The 21,108-nt window shown below is 37.4% G+C and overlaps 1 protein-coding gene across 3 annotated transcripts; it reads left to right on the plus strand.

Annotated features, from left to right (window-relative positions):
* The first annotated feature begins 449 nt into the window (after window positions 1-449).
* Window positions 450-19,746, plus strand: LOC131951991 (protein-L-isoaspartate(D-aspartate) O-methyltransferase). 3 transcript variants are annotated; one of them, XM_059314469.1, is made up of 8 exons: window positions 450-496; window positions 5,109-5,275; window positions 6,002-6,138; window positions 6,857-6,961; window positions 7,342-7,554; window positions 14,088-14,165; window positions 14,392-14,483; window positions 18,031-19,746. In XM_059314469.1, exons 2-8 carry the CDS (start codon window positions 5,155-5,157, stop codon window positions 18,047-18,049), a joined length of 765 nt encoding a protein of 254 aa, XP_059170452.1. In that variant the 5' UTR covers window positions 450-496; window positions 5,109-5,154; the 3' UTR covers window positions 18,050-19,746. The 3 variants fall into 3 exon arrangements, with proteins under 3 accessions (XP_059170452.1, XP_059170451.1, XP_059170453.1); XM_059314468.1 differs by having other exon boundaries at window positions 462-547; XM_059314470.1 differs by lacking the exon at window positions 18,031-19,746 and adding an exon at window positions 17,672-17,703 and having other exon boundaries at window positions 462-547.
* Window positions 19,747-21,108: the final 1,362 nt, after the last annotated feature.

Here is a 21,108-nt window from a genome sequence, read left to right on the forward strand (position 1 = left end):
GGCTCGATCACTTCCAACACTAAAAATTTAGAACGAAGAAGAAGTAGAACTGTAATTAAAGCCCAATCTTATTTTAATTTAACTTAATTGATCTAGTCAGCTTCGAAGCTAGATTAACAAGACACCTTCTATCCGGGGATTTTAGTTTTTTCGACCAAAGTCGCCCCCCGAAGAGATGCCTGGAAGAAACTCTGTTCTCGCTCCCTCCCCCCTCCCTCCCTCGAAGAAAGAAACACGGGACAGACTCAGTCAAAAAACAACAAAGGCAACCGTTCATTTAGATTTATTTCTCCGTTTTCAGTAAATTTAAAAGATCGTTATGATACAGATTTTTAATATTTCTTTTTATTAGTACGTTTAAAAGCGTGTTGTGTTGATTTAGAGTTGTTTTCTCAGGCTTATGTTTTAAATATTTTTTCTCTCCCCTGCTTCGAAGGAAGTGAACTTACAACGCTTGACCTTTTGAATTTGCTGGGAGTTACGTTCCGTAGTCTCTGTACGTAGAATTTAGTTTTAGTAAACAATGCTCTCTTGAACTGCGTCACAGGTGATTTAGTTAGAGTTTAAGCCTCAATAATATAGATTAGCTAGCTAGAACTTCAACTTTTCATTTGCTAACTAATATAAGTGCATTATGCAAAAACATCAGTATCAATAACCTAGTTTAAATTTTATTAATATTAAATAGTAGGCTATTAAATAAATAGGGCATAGGGTAAAGGAGGGCGTTAAGAGCCGTGTGGTATTAAGCCCCAATCAACACCCCACCCCCACAAAACCCCCAATAACACTGATAATCTACTTCTGAGGTAACAACCACTGCTGTTCTTTGATAACAGAGAAGCAGAGGATTCATTTTATGTAATTTACGACCCACTTGGTCCAATAGGGAGAGGATGAGACAGGATTTAATCCCACTGCTCTTTCCCTAAAATTTCTCATCTCCATAAATCCATTTTGTGAACTTTTTTTCCCAAATAGACATAACTTGGGAAACTTCACTTTGTAATAAACCAAATGAGTTTTTCAAGCCCATTCTTTGTTCCTGTATTAGAGCATTGGTTGTTGTACATTTTAACACTATTTTTATAGCTATGGCTAGAATAGTTTTATTTTGGTGAATTTTTTTTGCACAGTGATTATTGGTGCCTAAACAAAATGGCCGACATTTGTCCCATTTTACCATGCTATGAAGTTTTTATCATTATCAGAGTAAAACTTGACTGATCATTACCATAATGGTTTTATTTGTTAGATAAGAACTAAATCTACATGAATACATTAATTTTGTCCACTAGCTTGCCTGTTTAGAAAAGTTATCACAAATACTGTTATGTGGCTCTTGAAACCCTAGGTGCAAGTTTCTCATTTATTAGACCACTGAATATGACACTAGTATAGGAATAGTTAACACAAAATGTATTAACTGTTAAACAGACTTGTGTCTAAATGATAGAAATACAATTCTAACCTGCTAAAAAGTAAAAATTCAGCCATCTGATGTTAGCAAGGTAATTTTTAAAATGGTACAGGTACTTATTACCCCTAAGGGGCAATACAGCCGACTCAGCCCCCACCTGTTTCTAACCAGCCATAAAACCTCTAATCTCTTTGTAGGTAACAGGAATAAATGTTCTTAGGTCTCAGCCAATCTGGGGTGGTATGTTATGTAATTTATGACCCTCATGGTCCAGCAGGGAAGTAAACAGACACATTAATACCACTGCTCCCCCCCTTACAATTTCTTACCCCCATGATACCCAGCCCCCACCAGTTTCTGGCCAACCATAAAACTTCATCTCTTTGTAGGTAACATGGATTACAGTTAAAGATCTCAGACAATCTGGGGTGGCATGTTATGTAATATATGACCTTCATGGTCTAGCAGGGTGGAGACCTAAGAGGAATCAGTACCACTGCTCTCCCCTCACAATTTTTCACCTCCATGAAAGCCAGGCCCCACATGTTTCTACCCCACCATAAAACTTATCTCTTTGTAGGTAACATGGGCTAAGTTCTTACATCTCAGCCAACCAGAGATAGCATCTCCTTATGTAATTTATGGCCCTCAGGGTCCAGCAAGGAGAACAAAGGGGAAATCAGTACCACTGCTCTCCCCTCAACATTTCTCACCTCCATGTCATGTTATGTAATGTATAGCACACATGGCTTATCAGGGGAAAGCATTAAGGCAGATTAGTTAGTACCACCCCTTTTACATACAAGAATGTTAACCCTGGACAGCTACACACTAGTATACTAGCTACACACTAGGCATACTAATGTGCCTACTGTAAACTACAAGACTTTAGGCCCTATGTACACCTGCAAATGTATCAATTGTAGACTGGGCCCATTGGGGCCAAGTGATAGCTAGTATCAGTTAAAGTGTGTGTACACAGCATTAACTATTTTGGGGTTAGAAATTAATTATTTTTATTGCGGAGTTAGTCTAAACTAGGAGATAATACTTATTGCCCCATTGCCCGGCTCCTTTCACCCCAAATGCTGATTTTGGGGGTATGACAATAAATGTTCAATTAAAACCATTTAAAGTTTATTTAATAGACTATGTTATTATTTTTATATTGTGTAAGATATGTTAGAATGATTTTGCCATATTTTCAATACTAAAACATTCTTAGATTAGTAGAAATCTTTAAAAATGTACAGGTGCTAAAAAGTGTGGCTCTTAACGCCCTCCTTTACCCTACTAAATTTGCCTAAACACTCACACTGCAGTTCAGCAACAGTCACACAGTTACATTTTAAATTTTTTTACTCTGTTTTAGTATGTTTTCAAATTAATCTGTTACACCCAGTCACCACAGTGGTGACACTCTACTTCTATTACTCTACTCACTACTTGACTACTTGGTACATAATTTTTTTTTTACAATAAGTATTAGATCTAGTAGTGGTAATCTATCGTTTTGGGTACGTAAAATCGCCCGCGGCTATTAATGTACGAAAACGTTACCTCATTGTCAAGGCTGTAATAGAAGTATATTGTGATATGTTTGTGTCAAATATTATAGATAAATGAATAATAAACCTAAATCAATGGCTAAATATATTAATATAGGCCAGAAATTAACTTTAAACAGCTGTGTCTGCAAGCAAGATTTGCTATATAAACAGCAGCCATTTGTAAAATAGAGTGACTTCCGCCTCAATCTCGCGCTATATGTCTATAAAAATAAAACTTTAACAAGATGGCTGCTATAGTAAACGAGCGTGGTTGCATCTGTTGGAAACATAGCTGGTGTTCATTTATTACTGAAAAGTTTTAATTCAAATGTTTAAAAACAGGTACATAAATGAAACAAGGAAACATTTTTGTATTTTTCAAAACATAAATTCTCCTCAAAATGTGAAATAATTATTAAAATGTAAGGAGTCACCTGTTTTTCACATTACTAGTCGCGGCCGATTTTACGTACCTAAAACGATAGATTACCGATCTAGTACTTACTGAGTACTTTAGTCTTTAACAGACTTTCACTTAACTGACTGTTACTCTGCTGTTACTTAACCACAGTGAACACACTGACTACAGTACACTACAGTGAAGTTAAGTAGTTAAGTCACATCTTAATTTATTTAGGCCTACTTGGTAAAACTTACTGAATACATGTTTGTTTATTGTTACTTTGTACTTAGATTCTAGGCATAGACATAGATGATTCTTCTTGGTCTTAGACTTTATTTATTTAAGACTTAATTAAGATTTTAAAAAACTTGAAAACTTAGGTTGCTGCAATCCGATAGTAATGTCATGCCAGCAACAGCGTCATTGCTTACAGCCGGCTTACCAAACAGACCATCCATGTAAATGACATAACATAAAATGTAGGGTCTTCACCACATAAGTAAAAGTACAGTATACCCCCTTATGTAAACTTAAGTTGAATTATTTTGTGCAGGAGGGATTTGAACCAAAACATTTGGTTGGGAAGACACTCATTATCTTATTTAATATTTATAGTTATAACCTATAGACAACTGGTTTTATTATGACCTTTTTCAATCAATTTGGGCTATAATTAAAACAGTTGTCTTCCCAACCACATTTTAACATTTGAATTGAAGTTTAGTAAAGTAATTGTCAAGGCAAAGATAACACATCTGGTTGCTTGGTGTATAGAGGGAAGAGGAGGAAATTAAACTAGATAGGCCTATTATTTTTGTCCCTAGTTAGATTCAAACTCTACTAGGCCCTATTATGATGTAGATCAGTTATTTTGCAAAGTAAGATTATGTTTAGCATCAATAGTATGTTTGTCAATACTATCACTAGAAAAGCGTAAAAATATGGCCAATCTTATCCCAAGTTAAAAATTTAACCTTGTCAGTTTTAAAAGTGAACTAGCTAGTCTTATCCCAAGTTAAAAATTTAACCTTGTCAGTTTTAAAAGTGAACTAGCTAGTCTTATCCCAAGTTAAAAATTTAACCTTGTCAGTTTTAAAAGTGAACTAGCCAGTCTTATCACAAGTTAAAAAATTTGACCCTGTCATATTAAAGGAAGCAAGTTTGTTTTATTTTCTTATTTTCATTGCATTTAAAAGTTTATTATTATTTTAAATGTTTTTATATTTATTTTATATTCCACTTTTTAGTAATATGTTCTAAATTAAGTAGACACTGCTAAGGCTATGAATAAAAATATTTGCATTTAAACCTGATCATAGCTTGCAATCTCTAAAATATAGTTATCTGCCCCTTCCTATTTTGTGGTCAACGCTCAGGTATAAAATCACTCAGCCATGAAAAATATTTCACCATTTTAACAGAATGATATATTAATTGCGTGAGATTAGTAACTAAATTAAACAATTTTTAAATATTAAATTTTAATGACTAATGGTCTATCTAATTACATTAAAAATTAGATATCCTTGCATTGTCATTGACTGAACAAGGTATCTGGAAAGTTTCAACAAAATTGCTATATTAGAAGTGAGTTGAAACTTAGTTACAAGATTTACCACAGCCCACAAACTGACCTTGCAAACCATATAAAAGCTTATTAAAAATCTGACATAGCCTTTCTAATGACCATTTATAAAATATAGCATCATGAAATGTTCTGGTTTTTTATGTACAGGTGGGGATCATTTTAACTGTAGCTCTGTGAATGTTGGAATCAGTCAATGTGGATCAACCGGAATAGTCTCTTGTCATTGAGCTTCTTGTATTTCATACCCCGCACATTTATTATGGCCTGGCGATCAAGTGGCAACAACAATACCCACCTTGTTGAAAATCTGGCCAGTGAGTGTTGTTTTGATTTGCTGACACTAGGTGTTTTCATTGTTTACTTTGTTATTTATAAAGTATATGTTGTTATATGTTGTTATAATTACAAGTTAAATATACAATATCGTTACTGGCTTGACAGCAGCAGGAGATACCATGGGAAGATTGGGTGACCAGAGCATTGTTCAGTAACTTAAGTTGGTGATGCTGGCATTCAGGGGCAGTAACTTCTTCAACCCATTCTTCTTATCCCCCTACCCCATCCCCATCCCTACTCCAGTAACCACTCCACCCATTCCATGATCCTACTATTGTGCCCATCCGTCTCATACCACCCCTCCCCCCTTTCTCCATCATACCATTGTCAACTCTTCTGATTCAGCCCCCACCCCACTGAGCCCATCTCTCTGATGCCCCCCCCCCCCACCCATTTCTCCACCCTTACCCTTTTCTCCCCCGTACCATTAAGCCTACCACTCTGATACCCCCCCCCCCCCCCCCATTTCTCTGCACCACCATTAAACCCCGCCCCTCTGTCAGACACTAAAAACCACTTTATAACCAGCAAACCCATTCTAGACTTCCAGGCCAAATATTTGATTTTCTGCAACACAGCTCCCTTATCCCATGAGTAAATTGCCTCGAGGTGGAAGCTTTTGTGGTTGCTGTTTACATGTAACACTTGAATCTGCTAATTTTTACAATCCAAATTGAGTACCATAAGTATAATGTGTGTTCCAGAAAATGGCATCATCAAGTCTGAAGCTGTTATCAGTGCCATGAAGAAAGTTGACCGCGCCAACTTTTGTAAAGCCAACCCGTACAACGACTCGCCCCAGAGCATCGGCTACGCTGTGACAATTAGTGCCCCGCATATGGTGAGCAACTTTCTCCTGCTTGTTCTTTTCTTCTCCATTCTTTATTGCAATCATGTTGGACGGTATTTCCTCCAACACAATTAAGTATTACGTGACAACCTGTTAAGCGCCATGTAAGCCCTTGACTCCATTTCAGCCTGCTTTTATTTTTGGAATTGCTTCTGTGGCCTTTGTCCATCCAAGAACAACTACAAGGCAGTAGTTGTTTAATTTTGGAGTTGTCTGTCCTAGATGGGTTTTAGTCTCCAGCTGTTGAGCCTCATCTGCCTGGATGTCCTTGCTAGTTCTTGCTTTCAGACATTTTCCATCATCTCTTTGGGCAATTTTTTAAATTGTAGGTCTCATTTCAAGCTAATTTGTCAATATTTTGGAAAGGATAGTAAGCAATCTTATGACTCAAACATTCATCAGCAGATATTATAGTGTTATTGATCTACCCTGTATGCATGTTAACAGTATAGACATTCAATTGAAAAAAATTTAGTGACATCATTTTGGAAACTGACCACCTATTCTTTGTGTGTGTTTAGTTTATTAGCTAAAAAAAATATCTATTTAGTTTAGTTTAGTTCAGTTTTCCGTAGGCCACGTTTTAAAAGGTGTTAATTTGCTTAACTCTATCAACCCTTAACGTTCTATGTTAGATTTGTACTTACATAATAATTGTACCATCAATAACTGCATCTGTTAATGAACTTATTACCTCATCAATCTGCAGCATGCCCATGCACTGGAACTCTTGTCTGACCATTTAACAGAGGGAAGTAAAGCGCTGGACGTGGGTTCTGGGAGTGGCTATCTAACTGCGTGCATGGCACTAATGGTAGGATTTCATCTCAGTACATTTAAAAAAAGATTTACAGCAAGAATACTCAATTCTTTTTAACCCTACAAAAAATCTTTTATATAAACCAATTACAAAAATTACATTTAATCAGCTGTAGTCACATTCTAGGGATAGCAAAAGTTTAGAGCTAGTTAGATCAGTGCTTTAGGGTCAGGAATAATGCTAGTGTTCATTTTTCATTACTACATACACCGCTCATTCAAATATGGGTATAGCTAAAGGGTGAGATCCATTTAAAGTTTAAATACACAATGTTAGTTTCTAAACCATGTTAGTGTTAAGAAACCAAACAAAACCGTTACAACAGATACCAAGAGAAATGAGAGAAAGAATGAAATCTATGTCATTGTTTTTAGGTTGGAAAAAGTGGTAAAGCTATAGGCATAGATCATATTCCAGAACTGGTGGAGGAGTCCAAGAGGAACATAGAGAAGGATCTCATCACCAGGGTGCTGCTGGAGACTGACAGGCTGGAATTGGTGGTGGGGGACGGCCGGCAGGGTTACGCCCCTGAGGCACCTTTTGACGCCATTCATGTGGGGGCGGCGGCCCCCGACCTTCCTGAGGCTGTGAGTGGTTTCACTTTGTTTTTTAGGGGGTTGGAGGGTAGCAGATGTGGACAACCTATACTGGAGTGACATGTTTTTTAGGGGGTTGGGGGGTAGCAGATGTGGACAACCTATACTGGAGTGACATGTTTTTTAGGAGGTTGGAGGGTAGCAGATGTGGACAACCTATACTGGAGTGACATGTTTTTTAGGGGGTTGGAGGGTAGCAGATGTGGACAACCTATACTGGAGTGACATGTTTTTTAGGGGGTTGGAGGGTAGCAGATGTGGACAACCTATACTGGGGTGACATGTTTTTTAGGGGGTTGGAGGGTAGCAGATGTGGACAACCTATACTGGAGTGACATGTTTTTTAGGGGGTTGGGGGGTAGCAGATGTGGACAACCTATACTGGAGTGACATGTTTTTTAGGGGGTTGGGGGGTAGCAGATGTGGACAACCTATACTGGAGTGACATGTTTTTTAGGAGGTTGGAGGGTAGCAGATGTGGACAACCTATACTGGAGTGACATGTTTTTTAGGGGGTTGGGGGGTAGCAGATGTGGACAACCTATACTGGAGTGACATGTTTTTTAGGGGGTTGGAGGGTAGCAGATGTGGACAACCTATACTGGAGTGACATGTTTTTTAGGGGGTTGGGGGGTAGCAGATGTGGACAACCTATACTGGAGTGACATGTTTTTTAGGGGGTTGGAGGGTAGCAGATGTGGACAACCTATACTGGAGTGAAATGTTTTTTAGGGGGTTGGGGGGTAGCAGATGTGGACAACCTATACTGGAGTGACATGTTTTTTAGGGGGTTGGGGAGTAGCAGATGTGGACAACCTATACTGGAGTGACATGTTTTTTAGGAGGTTGGAGGGTAGCAGATGTGGACAACCTATACTGGGGTGACATGTTTTTTAGGGGGTTGGAGGGTAGCAGATGTGGACAAACTATACTGGAGTGACATGTTTTTTAGGAGGTTGGAGGGTAGCAGATGTGGACAAACTATACTGGAGTGAAATGTTTTTTAAGGGGTTGGAGGGTAGCAGATGTGGACAACCTATACTGGAGTGACATGTTTTTTAGGAGGTTGGAGGGTAGCAGATGTGGACAACCTATACTGGAGTGAAATGTTTTTTAAGGGGTTGGAGGGTAGCAGATGTGGACAACCTATACTGGAGTGAAATGTTTTTTAGGAGTTTGGAGGGTAGCAGATGTGGACTACCTATACTGGAGTGACATGTTTTTTAGGAGGTTGGGGGGTAGCAGATGTGGACAACCTATACTGGAGTGACATGTTTTTTAGGGGGTTGGAGGGTAGCAGATGTGGACAACCTATACTGGAGTGACATGTTTTTTAGGAGGTTGGAGGGTAGCAGATGTGGACAACCTATACTGGAGTGACATGTTTTTTAGGAGGTTGGAGGGTAGCAGATGTGGACAACCTATACTGGAGTGACATGTTTTTTAGGAGGTTGGAGGGTAGCAGATGTGGACAACCTATACTGGAGTGACATGTTTTTTAGGAGTTTGGAGGGTAGCAGATGTGGACAACCTATACTGGAGTGACATGTTTTTTAGGGGGTTGGAGGGTAGCAGATGTGGACAACCTATACTGGAGTGACATGTTTTTTAAGGGGTTGGAGGGTAGCAGATGTGGACAACCTATACTGGAGTGACATGTTTTTTAGGAGGTTGGAGGGTAGCAGATGTGGACTACCTATACTGGAGTGACATGTTTTTTAGGGGGTTGGAGGGTAGCAGATGTGGACAACCTATACTGGAGTGACATGTTTTTTAGGAGTTTGGAGGGTAGCAGATGTGGACAACCTATACTGGAGTGACATGTTTTTTAGGAGGTTGGAGGGTAGCAGATGTGGACTACCTATACTGGGTTGACATGTTTTTTAGGGGGTTGGGGGGTAGCAGATGTGGACAACCTATACTGGAGTGACAGGTTTTTTAGGAGGTTGGAGGGTAGCAGATGTGGACAACCTATACTGGAGTGACAGGTTTTTTAGGAGGTTGGAGGGTAGCAGATGTGGACAACCTATACTGGAGTGAAATTTTTTTTAGGGGTTGGAGGGTAGCAGATGTGGACAAACTATACTGGAGTGAAATGTTTTTTAGGGGTTGGAGGGTAGCAGATGTGGACAACCTATACTGGAGTGAAATGTTTTTTAGGAGGTTGGAGGGTAGCAGATGTGGACAACCTATACTGGAGTGAAATGTTTTTTAGGGGTTGGAGGGTAGCAGATGTGGACAACCTATACTGGAGTGACATGTTTTTTAGGGGGTTGGAGGGTAGCAGATGTGGACAACCTATACTGGGGTGACATGTTTTTTACGGGGTTGGAGGGTAGCAGATGTGGACAACCTATACTGGAGTGACATGTTTTTTAGGAGGTTGGAGGGTAGCAGATGTGGACAACCTATACTGGAGTGACATGTTTTTTAGGGGGTTGGAGGGTAGCAGATGTGGACAACCTATACTGGAGTGACATGTTTTTTTAGGGGGTTGGAGGGTAGCAGATGTGGACAACCTATACTGGAGTGACATGTTTTTTAGGAGGTTGGAGGGTAGCAGATGTGGACAACCTATACTGGAGTGACATGTTTTTTAAGGGGTTGGAGGGTAGCAGATGTGGACAACCTATACTGGGGTGGCATGTTTTTTAAGGGGTTGGAGGGTAGCAGATGTGGACAACCTATACTGGAGTGAAATGTTTTTTAGGGGTTGGAGGGTAGCAGATGTGGACAACCTATACTGGAGTGACATGTTTTTTAGGGGGTTGGGGGGTAGCAGATGTGGACAACCTATACTGGAGTGACATGTTTTTTAGGGGGTTGGAGGGTAGCAGATGTGGACAACCTATACTGGAGTGACATGTTTTTTAGGGGGTTGGGGGGTAGCAGATGTGGACAACCTATACTGGAGTGACATGTTTTTTAGGAGGTTGGGGGGTAGCAGATGTGGACAACCTATACTGGAGTGACATGTTTTTTAGGAGGTTGGAGGGTAGCAGATGTGGACAACCTATACTGGAGTGACATGTTTTTTAGGAGGTTGGAGGGTAGCAGATGTGGACAACCTATACTGGAGTGACATGTTTTTTAGGAGGTTGGAGGGTAGCAGATGTGGACAACCTATACTGGAGTGACATGTTTTTTAGGAGGTTGGAGGGTAGCAGATGTGGACAACCTATACTGGAGTGACATGTTTTTTAGGGGGTTGGAGGGTAGCAGATGTGGACAACCTATACTGGAGTGACATGTTTTTTAGGGGGTTGGGGGGTAGCAGATGTGGACAACCTATACTGGAGTGACATGTTTTTTAGGAGGTTGGAGGGTAGCAGATGTGGACAACCTATACTGGGGTGGCATGTTTTTTAAGGGGTTGGAGGGTAGCAGATGTGGACAACCTATACTGGAGTGACATGTTTTTTAGGAGGTTGGAGGGTAGCAGATGTGGACAACCTATACTGGAGTGACATGTTTTTTAGGAGGTTGGAGGGTAGCAGATGTGGACTACCTATACTGGAGTGAAATGTTTTTTAGGGGTTGGAGGGTAGCAGATGTGGACAACCTATACTGGAGTGACATGTTTTTTAGGGGGTTGGAGGGTAGCAGATGTGGACAACCTATACTGGAGTGACATGTTTTTTAGGAGGTTGGAGGGTAGCAGATGTGGACAACCTATACTGGAGTGACATGTTTTTTAGGAGGTTGGAGGGTAGCAGATGTGGACAACCTATACTGGAGTGAAATGTTTTTTAGGAGGTTGGAGGGTAGCAGATGTGGACAAACTATACTGGAGTGAAATGTTTTTTAGGGGTTGGAGGGTAGCAGATGTGGACAACCTATACTGGAGTGACATGTTTTTTAGGGGGTTGGAGGGTAGCAGATGTGGACAACCTATACTGGAGTGAAATGTTTTTTAGGAGGTTGGAGGGTAGCAGATGTGGACAACCTATACTGGAGTGACATGTTTTTTAGGGGGTTGGAGGGTAGCAGATGTGGACAACCTATACTGGAGTGACATGTTTTTTACGGGGTTGGAGGGTAGCAGATGTGGACAACCTATACTGGGGTGACATGTTTTTTAGGGGGTTGGAGGGTAGCAGATGTGGACAACCTATACTGGAGTGACATGTTTTTTAGGGGGTTGGAGGGTGGCAGATGTGGACAACCTATACTGGAGTGAAATGTTTTTTAGGAGGTTGGAGGGTAGCAGATGTGGACAACCTATACTGGAGTGACATGTTTTTTAGGGGGTTGGGGGGTAGCAGATGTGGACAACCTATACTGGAGTGACATGTTTTTTAGGGGGTTGGAGGGTAGCAGATGTGGACAACCTATACTGGAGTGACATGTTTTTTAGGGGGTTGGGGGGTAGCAGATGTGGACAACCTATACTGGAGTGAAATGTTTTTTAGGAGTTTGGAGGGTAGCAGATGTGGACAACCTATACTGGGTTGACATGTTTTTTAAGGGGTTGGAGGGTAGCAGATGTGGACAACCTATACTGGAGTGACATGTTTTTTAAGGGGTTGGAGGGTAGCAGATGTGGACAACCTATACTGGAGTGAAATGTTTTTTAGGAGGTTGGAGGGTAGCAGATGTGGACAACCTATACTGGGTTGACATGTTTTTTAAGGGGTTGGAGGGTAGCAGATGTGGACAACCTATACTGGAGTGACATGTTTTTTAGGAGGTTGGAGGGTAGCAGATGTGGACAACCTATACTGGGTTGACATGTTTTTTAAGGGGTTGGAGGGTAGCAGATGTGGACAACCTATACTGGAGTGACATGTTTTTTTAGGGGGTTGGGGGGTAGCAGATGTGGACAACCTATACTGGAGTGACATGTTTTTTAAGGGGTTGGAGGGTAGCAGATGTGGACAACCTATACTGGAGTGAAATGTTTTTTAGGAGGTTGGAGGGTAGCAGATGTGGACAACCTATACTGGGTTGACATGTTTTTTAAGGGGTTGGAGGGTAGCAGATGTGGACAACCTATACTGGAGTGACATGTTTTTTAGGAGGTTGGAGGGTAGCAGATGTGGACAACCTATACTGGAGTGACATGTTTTTTAGGAGGTTGGAGGGTAGCAGATGTGGACAACCTATGCTTGGGTGGCATTAGGTTTATATGAGATGAATAGTGAGCTGATATTAGGCTATATGACATGGGGGGGGGGGTGGGGGGGTTGACTGACTGTATGTAAATCTCCAGCTAAATTTTTTGTCTGTCATCTCTTGCTAAAGGTTTAATGTTTAAAAATGTTATCTTTCATTTTGGCTAAAACATTTTTTATGTATTGGTCACCTCTTGCTTTAATTTTCTTATGTTACCTGTCAATTCAAGCTGAAATTTAGTTTCTTAAGAAATTCGTCATTTCTTACTAAAAAAGTTTTGTGATATCTGTCACCTCTTTCTAAAACTTTCTTGTGTTATCTGTCACCTTTTGCTAAAATTTTCTTGTGTTATCTGTTACCTCTTGCCCAAATTTTCTTGTGATATCTGTCACCTTTTGCTAAAATTTTCTTGTGTTATCTGTTACCTCTTGCTCAAATTTTCTTGTGTTATCTGTCACCTTTTGCTAAAATTTTCTTGTGTTATCTGTCACCTCTTGCCCAAATTTTCTTGTGATATATGTCCCTTCTTGCTAAAATGTTCTTGTGTTATCTGTCACCTTTTGCTAAAACTTTCTTGTGATATCTGTCACCTTTTGCTCAAATTTTCTTGTGATATCTGTCACCTCTTGCTCAAATTTTCTTGTGATATCTGTCACCTTTTGCTAAAATTTTCTAGTGTTATCTGTCACCTCTTGCTCAAATTTTGTGATATCTGTCACCTTTTGCTCAAATTTTCTTGTGTTATCTGTCACCTTTTGCTAAAATTTTCTTGTGTTATCTGTCACCTTTTGCTAAAATTTTCCTGTGATATCTGTCACCTCTTGCTCAAATTTTCTTGTGATATCTGTCACCTCTTGCTCAAATTTTCCTGTGATATCTGTCACCTCTTGCTCAAATTTTCTTGTGTTATCTGTCACCTTTTGCTCAAATTTTCCTGTGATATCTGTCACCTTTTGCTCAAATTTTCCTGTGATATCTGTCACCTCTTGCTCAAATTTTCTTGTGATATCTGTCACCTTTTGCTAAAATTTTCTTGTGATATCTGTCACCTCTTGCTCAAATTTTCTTGTGATATCTGTCACCTTTTGCTCAAATTTTCCTGTGATATCTGTCACCTCTTGCTCAAATTTTCTTGTGATATCTGTCACCTTTTGCTAAAATTTTCTAGTGTTATCTGTCACCTCTTGCTCAAATTTTCTTGTGTTATCTGTCACCTCTTGCTCAAATTTTCCTGTGATATCTGTCACCTCTTGCTCAAATTTTCTTGTGATATATGTCCCTTCTTGCTAAAATGTTCTTGTGTTATCTGTCCCTTCTTGCTCGAATTTTGTGATATCTGTCCCTTCTTGCTCAAATTTTGTGAAATCTGTCACCTCTTGCTCAAATTTTGTGATATCTGTCACCTCCAGCTGGTGGAGCAGCTGAAACCAGGTGGAAGGCTGATAATACCTGTTGGTCCTGCAGGTGAAAACCAAAGTCTTTTACAGGTAACTGGTCCATGTGCCTGGTTTAAACATCCCTGGTTTTAAATCATGGATTTATAAAGGGCTATACATTATGACAGGCTAGCTTATGGTAAGGCCACATTCATCAGGTTAGAGAGGCTGGGGGGGGGGAGTGGGGGGATTAGCTCAGTGTAGACGGGAATATTGTCAGTACATGAATACTAAAGTTCTGGTGTTCTTAAAGTAACTTGTGTTCTGTCTGTTTTAGGTTGACAAGCTTGAGGACGGTACCGTGGTGAAGAAAAATTTGATGGGGGTCATCTATGTGCCACTGACCAGCAAGGACAAGCAGTGGCCGAGGTGGAGATGATTTGCATGTTTCATTTGTTACTTACCTCCCCTGGGTGTAGCCTTGGTAGTTGTTTTTTTTTTATTTTGTTCAGCCAAGATTTTATTGGTACAGCTTCTAAACATTTAGTCTAGCCTCTAGTCCAAGATTTCATTGGTACACCATTTAAATATTTAGTCTAGCCACCAGTCCAAGATTTTATTGGTACAGTTTCTAAACATTTAGTCTACTTGAAAGTCCAAGATTTCCTAGTTTTTAAACATTTAGCCTAGGCAAAAGTGTGGAGATGATAACATAACCTCCAAATCAATTTCTCTCATAGGCAATTCCTTAGTCTAAAAAACCATTGTACATGCTACTGGCATATAATGCTTGAAATGTGTAAACAGTCTGAAATGAATTAGATTTTGCTTTGGCATTCTGTTGAATGCCTTGCAGTGGATTGGAAAGTGTAGAATGAAAATATTTTATCCAGAATATGATTAAATGCAAATGATAATCTTAATCCTAACACCTGCCAGCACCCTAACGCTTTCTTCTGGTCAGGGTTAGGTTGTGGTAATTGCATTAAGTTTAGGGTAGAATAAATTTGTAATAGAGGTGTGGGGCGCGAGCAATATTACACTCAAGTCTTTGGGCAGAAACGTAATTGATCTGTTGGGCAATGTTCAGTGGGGTGTGGAATAGGCTCTGCTCTCTGATGAGGCCCAAATTGTTCCTTTGGTGTTACAGAAGATGCTGTGGAATAAGCTAGAAAAAACTATTTTTGATTTGGTCTCAGATTTTAACTAAGCTGATCCTTCTTTTAATATGAGGCAAGTAAAACAGAGATATTTAAATGCTTCAGTTCAAATAGAAGTTATTCACTGTAGTAACTTAATAGCAACATATCAGCTAAATCAGACTTGGAATGTAAATTTTATCTCGTAAAATGACCTTGAGTTGTAAATATGATGCAATATATATGTATAGATGAGACTAAGCACTGATTTTTACATTACTTGCAAAACTGATTACATGGCTTGGTAAAATTATAGTTAAATCTGTCTTAGAGGGCTAGAAATTAAAATCAAAATCTTTATCTTTGAGGGCTAGAGATTGAAATCAAAATCTTTATCTGTCTTTGAGGGCTAGAGATTGAAATCAAAATCTTTATCTGTCTTTGGGGGCTAGAGATAGAAATCAAAATCTCTGTCTTTGAGGGCTAGAGATTGAAATCAAAATCTTTATCTGTCTTTGAGGGCTAGAGATTGAAATCAAAATCTTTGTCTTTGAGGGCTAGAGATTGAAATCAAAATCTTTATCTGTCTTTGAGGGCTAGAGATTGAAATCAAAATCTTTATCTTTGAGGGCTAGAGATTGAAATCAAAATCTCTGTCTTTGAGGGCTAGAGATTGAAATCAAAATCTTTATCTGTCTTTGAGGGCTAGAGATTGAAATCAAAATCTTTGTCTTTGAGGGCTAGAGATTGAAATCAAAATCTTTATCTGTCTTTGAGGGCTAGAGATTGAAATCAAAATCTTTATCTGTCTTTGAGGGCTAGAGATTGAAATCAAAATCTTTGTCTTTGAGGGCTAGAGATTGAAATCAAAATCTTTATCTGTCTTTGAGGGCTAGAGATTGAAATCAAAATCTTTATCTGTCTTTGAGGGCTAGAAATTGAAATCAAAATCTTTGTCTTTGAGGGCTAGAGATTGAAACTAATGTGTGATCAAGTTAGGGGTGGCAGAACCATGCAGGTAATTCCGCAATTATAACATGCTGCACACCAGGGACCATTAAGCAATTATTTTTTTACCCGAGATGCACGTAAACAAACAGTGCGTTTGTTTAGTAATTGATCAATGTTTAGTACTTGTTATGCATGTTCCAAGCCTCTTGATCTTGTATGAAATCAATTTAAATGCTAATTTCTCTTCAGCTAGAAATGAGTTTTTCTCTATTTAGTATACATTTAATGGCATCCACTAAGTTAGGTGAGAAATCCCTATCATTTGTTACTATTGCTAGCTTGGATGGAATTTTTTATTGTCGATTTTTCCCTTAGGGATCATAAAAAATTGAAGCAAAATATTCAGTAATTCAATATTTTAAGAATCAATTTTATAAAATGTGCAAATTCAGAGAACTTGAAAACAATTTTTTGGGGTTTTTAATTTTAAGACTACCTTTCTGATATTCTCTATAATATATAGGCTACTTTTGAATGACAACATGACCTTGTTACACCATTTTTGTTTACATTTTCTGTTAGAAAACAAGAAAAAGAAAATTTAACTGTATTTAGCTACCAAAAGTATTAAAACCATGAAAAAGTCAAATCTTTAAAAAAGTTTTCATAACTACATCTGTTTTAATAGCACAACTCATGATTTTTTAAGTAGTTAAAAAAGGGCATGTAGAGAGTTTTCCCAGTGGATGCCTGTATAAAACATATAAAGATTAATGTTGTGGCAATAGACTTGAAAAACTGGTTCCAAATGGTTCCTAATTTTTTTTTTACCAGAAAGCCTATTTTTTCAACCGAAATTGAATATGTTATAACATTTGTGTAATAATTGCAAAATTACTTCCAGTTTAAGTAAGGCTAGAAATAGTCTAAGAAATAATTACTAGTAATATAATAGTGATTTAGGAAACACTTTTATTTTGAATTTGGATTAGTAGATGAAGTGTGTTGTGGTGATTGGGGATGTTATATTATTTAATATAATTACAATACTACGCTATACACCATAGATCACTATTGTGTATTTTTATTATGGAAAACAATTGTTCTGACTTGTTTATTTACCCTGGCCATTCCGGTTGACTTCAAGGAGAGGTTGAGGGCAGTTTTTGAAAATATTTGAATGGATAAAAGAGTTCTAAACGGCTTTTCAACTGCATATATTTGATACTAAAATATAAAAGAGTGTAATCGATGGTGCTCAAACGGCTTTAAATTTTACAAATGTAACTATAATTTTATCGCTTCCATATTTTTTAACAGATTATTTCAAAAATTTAGTATGATTACTTTTCATGACTATTGTCACCTCACAATCAATTAATGTGACAAGTGACTTTATGAAGAATTGTTGTGGGTCCAGAGGTTGGTGTTAAGTAACTGATTATTTATTTTCTCTGTTTTTCTGTCTGCAATGCATGTTTTATCTGACCAAAACCTTCTGTAACCCACTTTATTTGCTTCCTCTAGATGAAGCCATCTGATTTTAATCAAGATCATAGGTAATTTCTGAGTTATTTCCCTTACTTCGGCAGTTTTAATTCATTATGCCAGTAGGCCTATGTCCTTGTTCAACTATAAAATCCAAAAAATTTTTTTGAGTCAAGTGCATGTTTTGTATGATGGTTGAAACGATCTGTTCATTTTTTGCTTGTGACCTGAATGCTGGTACTAAATGTAGCATAAATTAAATAATCCATATTTTTTTTCGTAACATTTAATTTGTTGTGACCACTGCTAGCATGGTTACCTTATATATTCACCTCACACTGCTTTCTTTCTTAAGCTATAACCTTCTAATTTGTATTTTTTTATATTTTTTTTTTCAGAAAAAAATTTGAGTTATGATCAACTGAAGGCGATATACTGGCATGGGTCCAGTTTTTGTTTGAAAAGTATGAAGCAAGCCCACAGAATTGAGTCTAAGTTAAGTCGTCATTGAATCTGTTTTTGCCCTGGAAAATATTTGATCCCACTGTAATATATGTAACTAATTGTCCTTATGTGTGTATGTTGTGCTGGCAGTATTTAAACACAACCTTCCAAGAGATTGTCTGATGTAAAGTTGAATGAAAATTCTTTTCTGAGCTAATGAGCCTGCCTGTAAGAAATTGTCCTGGACTACTAAGTAAGATGTCATTTTTATTTTTTTGCTAAACAATTGTTTTTTAAAATTAAGTTAATTTTAATTAAATTAAGATTTCAAGTATGCAAAGGCTTGTACATGTTAGACAATACTTTGTTTCTTCTATGGATTCCATATACGGCATTTGATTGACATTTATTATTTATTTCACAGCAAACACTGTTATAAAGTTATAAATAGCAGAAATAATTGTTCTTTGTTTTACATTTTGATAAGACAGAATGAAATTCTGTACAATAGTACAAAGGGAATGTACTCTAGTGAAACTTTCACTATTCTGGGCATTTCTATTAGCCTCCTTGTTTTAACATCCTCCAGTTTAAAAAGCAAGTCTACATACAGTCTACCCTCCGTAATCTGTCTGCTGTTAGAGGGTTGAGCACTTGACTAAAATCAACTCTATTAAATTAAACTGTTGGTCCATGTACTCTGGAACTGATTTAACTAATATTTGAATAAAAAGCTTATTCTAAACTGCAAGCTTTACTGCATGTGAGGCTATTGTAAAATAACTCCACTTCTGTCCTTGGTTGGTTAAAATTGCTTGATAATAAATTATTTTAAACTTAAAGAATTGTTAAATGTTTATTTGTAGTTTAAATTTGATTACATTTTCCAAAATGAAAAGTAACTTATACAAACACAACATTTTTAAAAAAAAATTGGTGTATTCTGTATTGTAAAAATTAATGTATTGACAACCAAAATATCACAGGACATTAAAAAAAAAAATCACAAAAAAAATTGTTTCAACTGAAGCAGGTACAGAATAGACAGTAAAGATCACATAACAAGTTTAAGGAAATCCAAGGATAGAAATGTCAGGTATAGAAGACAAAAGATCAATACACTTATTGATCAAAGTTACAGGTGAAAACTAGTCTAGAACTGTTTCAAGAAAATTAAAAATTGAACTGCATTGGGTATAACATTGTTATACTACCAAATGAAAATATTATAAAAATAATCTAACAACCTGTATCAATTTTCTCTGCTCAGAATTTCTGAATTTCATAACAAAAATTAAACCAATGCAAAGGTCAATAGGCTTGAAAAGTATATGTAATCATAGTAAATTTAAGAAAAAAATCTTTTTAAGAATATGGCAAGCGATAAAATTATAGTTACATTTAAAAAACTAAAAACTTAAAGGGAACCATCGATTACACTCATGTACATATTTTTGTGTTGAATATAAGCAGTTGAAAAGTCGTTAAGAATTGTTCATTAATTCATATATTTTAAAAACCAAAACTGCCCTAAACATCTCCTTCAAGTCATTCGGAATGGACAAGGAGGAGAGTAAAACAATGAAAGTCACAACAGTTGTTTTCCATGATAAAATACACAATAGTGGTCAGTGGTGTATAGCCTAGTATTGTATTTATATTAAACTTAACATAACATCCCTTATCACCATATCAACCTAACTCTACTAATCCAAATAAAAAATTAAAGTGTTTGCTAAATTACTATTATATTACTAGTAATTATGTATTTGGCTATTTCTAACATTAATTTTAATAAAACTGGAAGTCATTTTGTACCTATTTCACAAATGTTATAAAATATTCAATTTTGGTTGAAAATTATGCTTTCTGGCAACAAAAATTTGGAACCAGTTTTTCAAGTCTATTATGGCTAATCCATTGCAGACAATACATTGGGTTACAGAAAGATAAAATGTTGACAGAGCAAATAATATTTCAACCTAATGTCTTAGTCAGAATTTACAAAAGTTTAAATTTGTTTTGTAGTTTTTGTTTATTTGAAAAAAACACAAGAACTAAAATCACTATTTGTTATTTCCAAGTGTTACTGGCTTGTACAAGATACACAACAAATGTATACCATAAGATTAAATATTATAAAAAAAAATTGCACAAAATGTTGAACACATTCATATCTACTCACTCTCTCACAGATCTGAGCCTCATATAAACACATTTCAGCTGATTCTTAAACAGATTAGCTAGATTAAGTTCCCCTAACTAGATCAGCTAGATTAAGTTACCCTAACTAGAACAGCTAGATTAAGTTACCCTAACTAGATCAGGTGTGAGAAATTATTTCTCCATCAAAAAGCCAACTCTACTAATATATAAATATTGGTAAAGAAAAATCATCAATATACAAATATATAAGATTTCAGTGGAGTTTGTATCTAATGAGGAGGGTGGGAATAAAACATTGGGATAAAGCTATTCAATGATGACAAGTTTAATAAGAAATGTACATAAACCACTGAGGTGTTGGGTAAAATCTATATTTGATCACCACAATCACCAGCTACACACATTCCAATTATTTTCTCTAGCTTTAATTTGTGACTTTTCAAGTGATTATGACGAGGGACTGCTGATCATCAAACTTGGACTGAAGTGAAGGCCAACATTGACTGTAGGCTATTGTACCATGGACTGAGGGCCTTCACACAAACTGATGGCCATCGCACAAACTGCTGGCCATCAAACAATACGCAGAAGGCCATCACACAAACTACTAGAAGTCAAACAATACACAGAAGGCCATCACACAAACTACAGACCATCAAACAATACACAGAAGGCCATCACACAAACTACAGACCATCAAACAATACACAGAAGACCATCAAACAATACACAGAAGGCCATCACACAAACTACTGGCCATCAAACAATACGCAGAAGGCCATCACACAAACTACTAGAAGTCAAACAATACGCAGAAGGCCATCACACAAACTACAGACCATCAAACAATACACAGAAGGCCATCA

This window comes from Physella acuta, unplaced genomic scaffold, assembly GCF_028476545.2.
Source record: "Physella acuta isolate Inbredline_101_S28 unplaced genomic scaffold, ASM2847654v3 ptg000844l, whole genome shotgun sequence".
NCBI classification, from domain to species: domain Eukaryota; kingdom Metazoa; phylum Mollusca; class Gastropoda; family Physidae; genus Physella; species Physella acuta.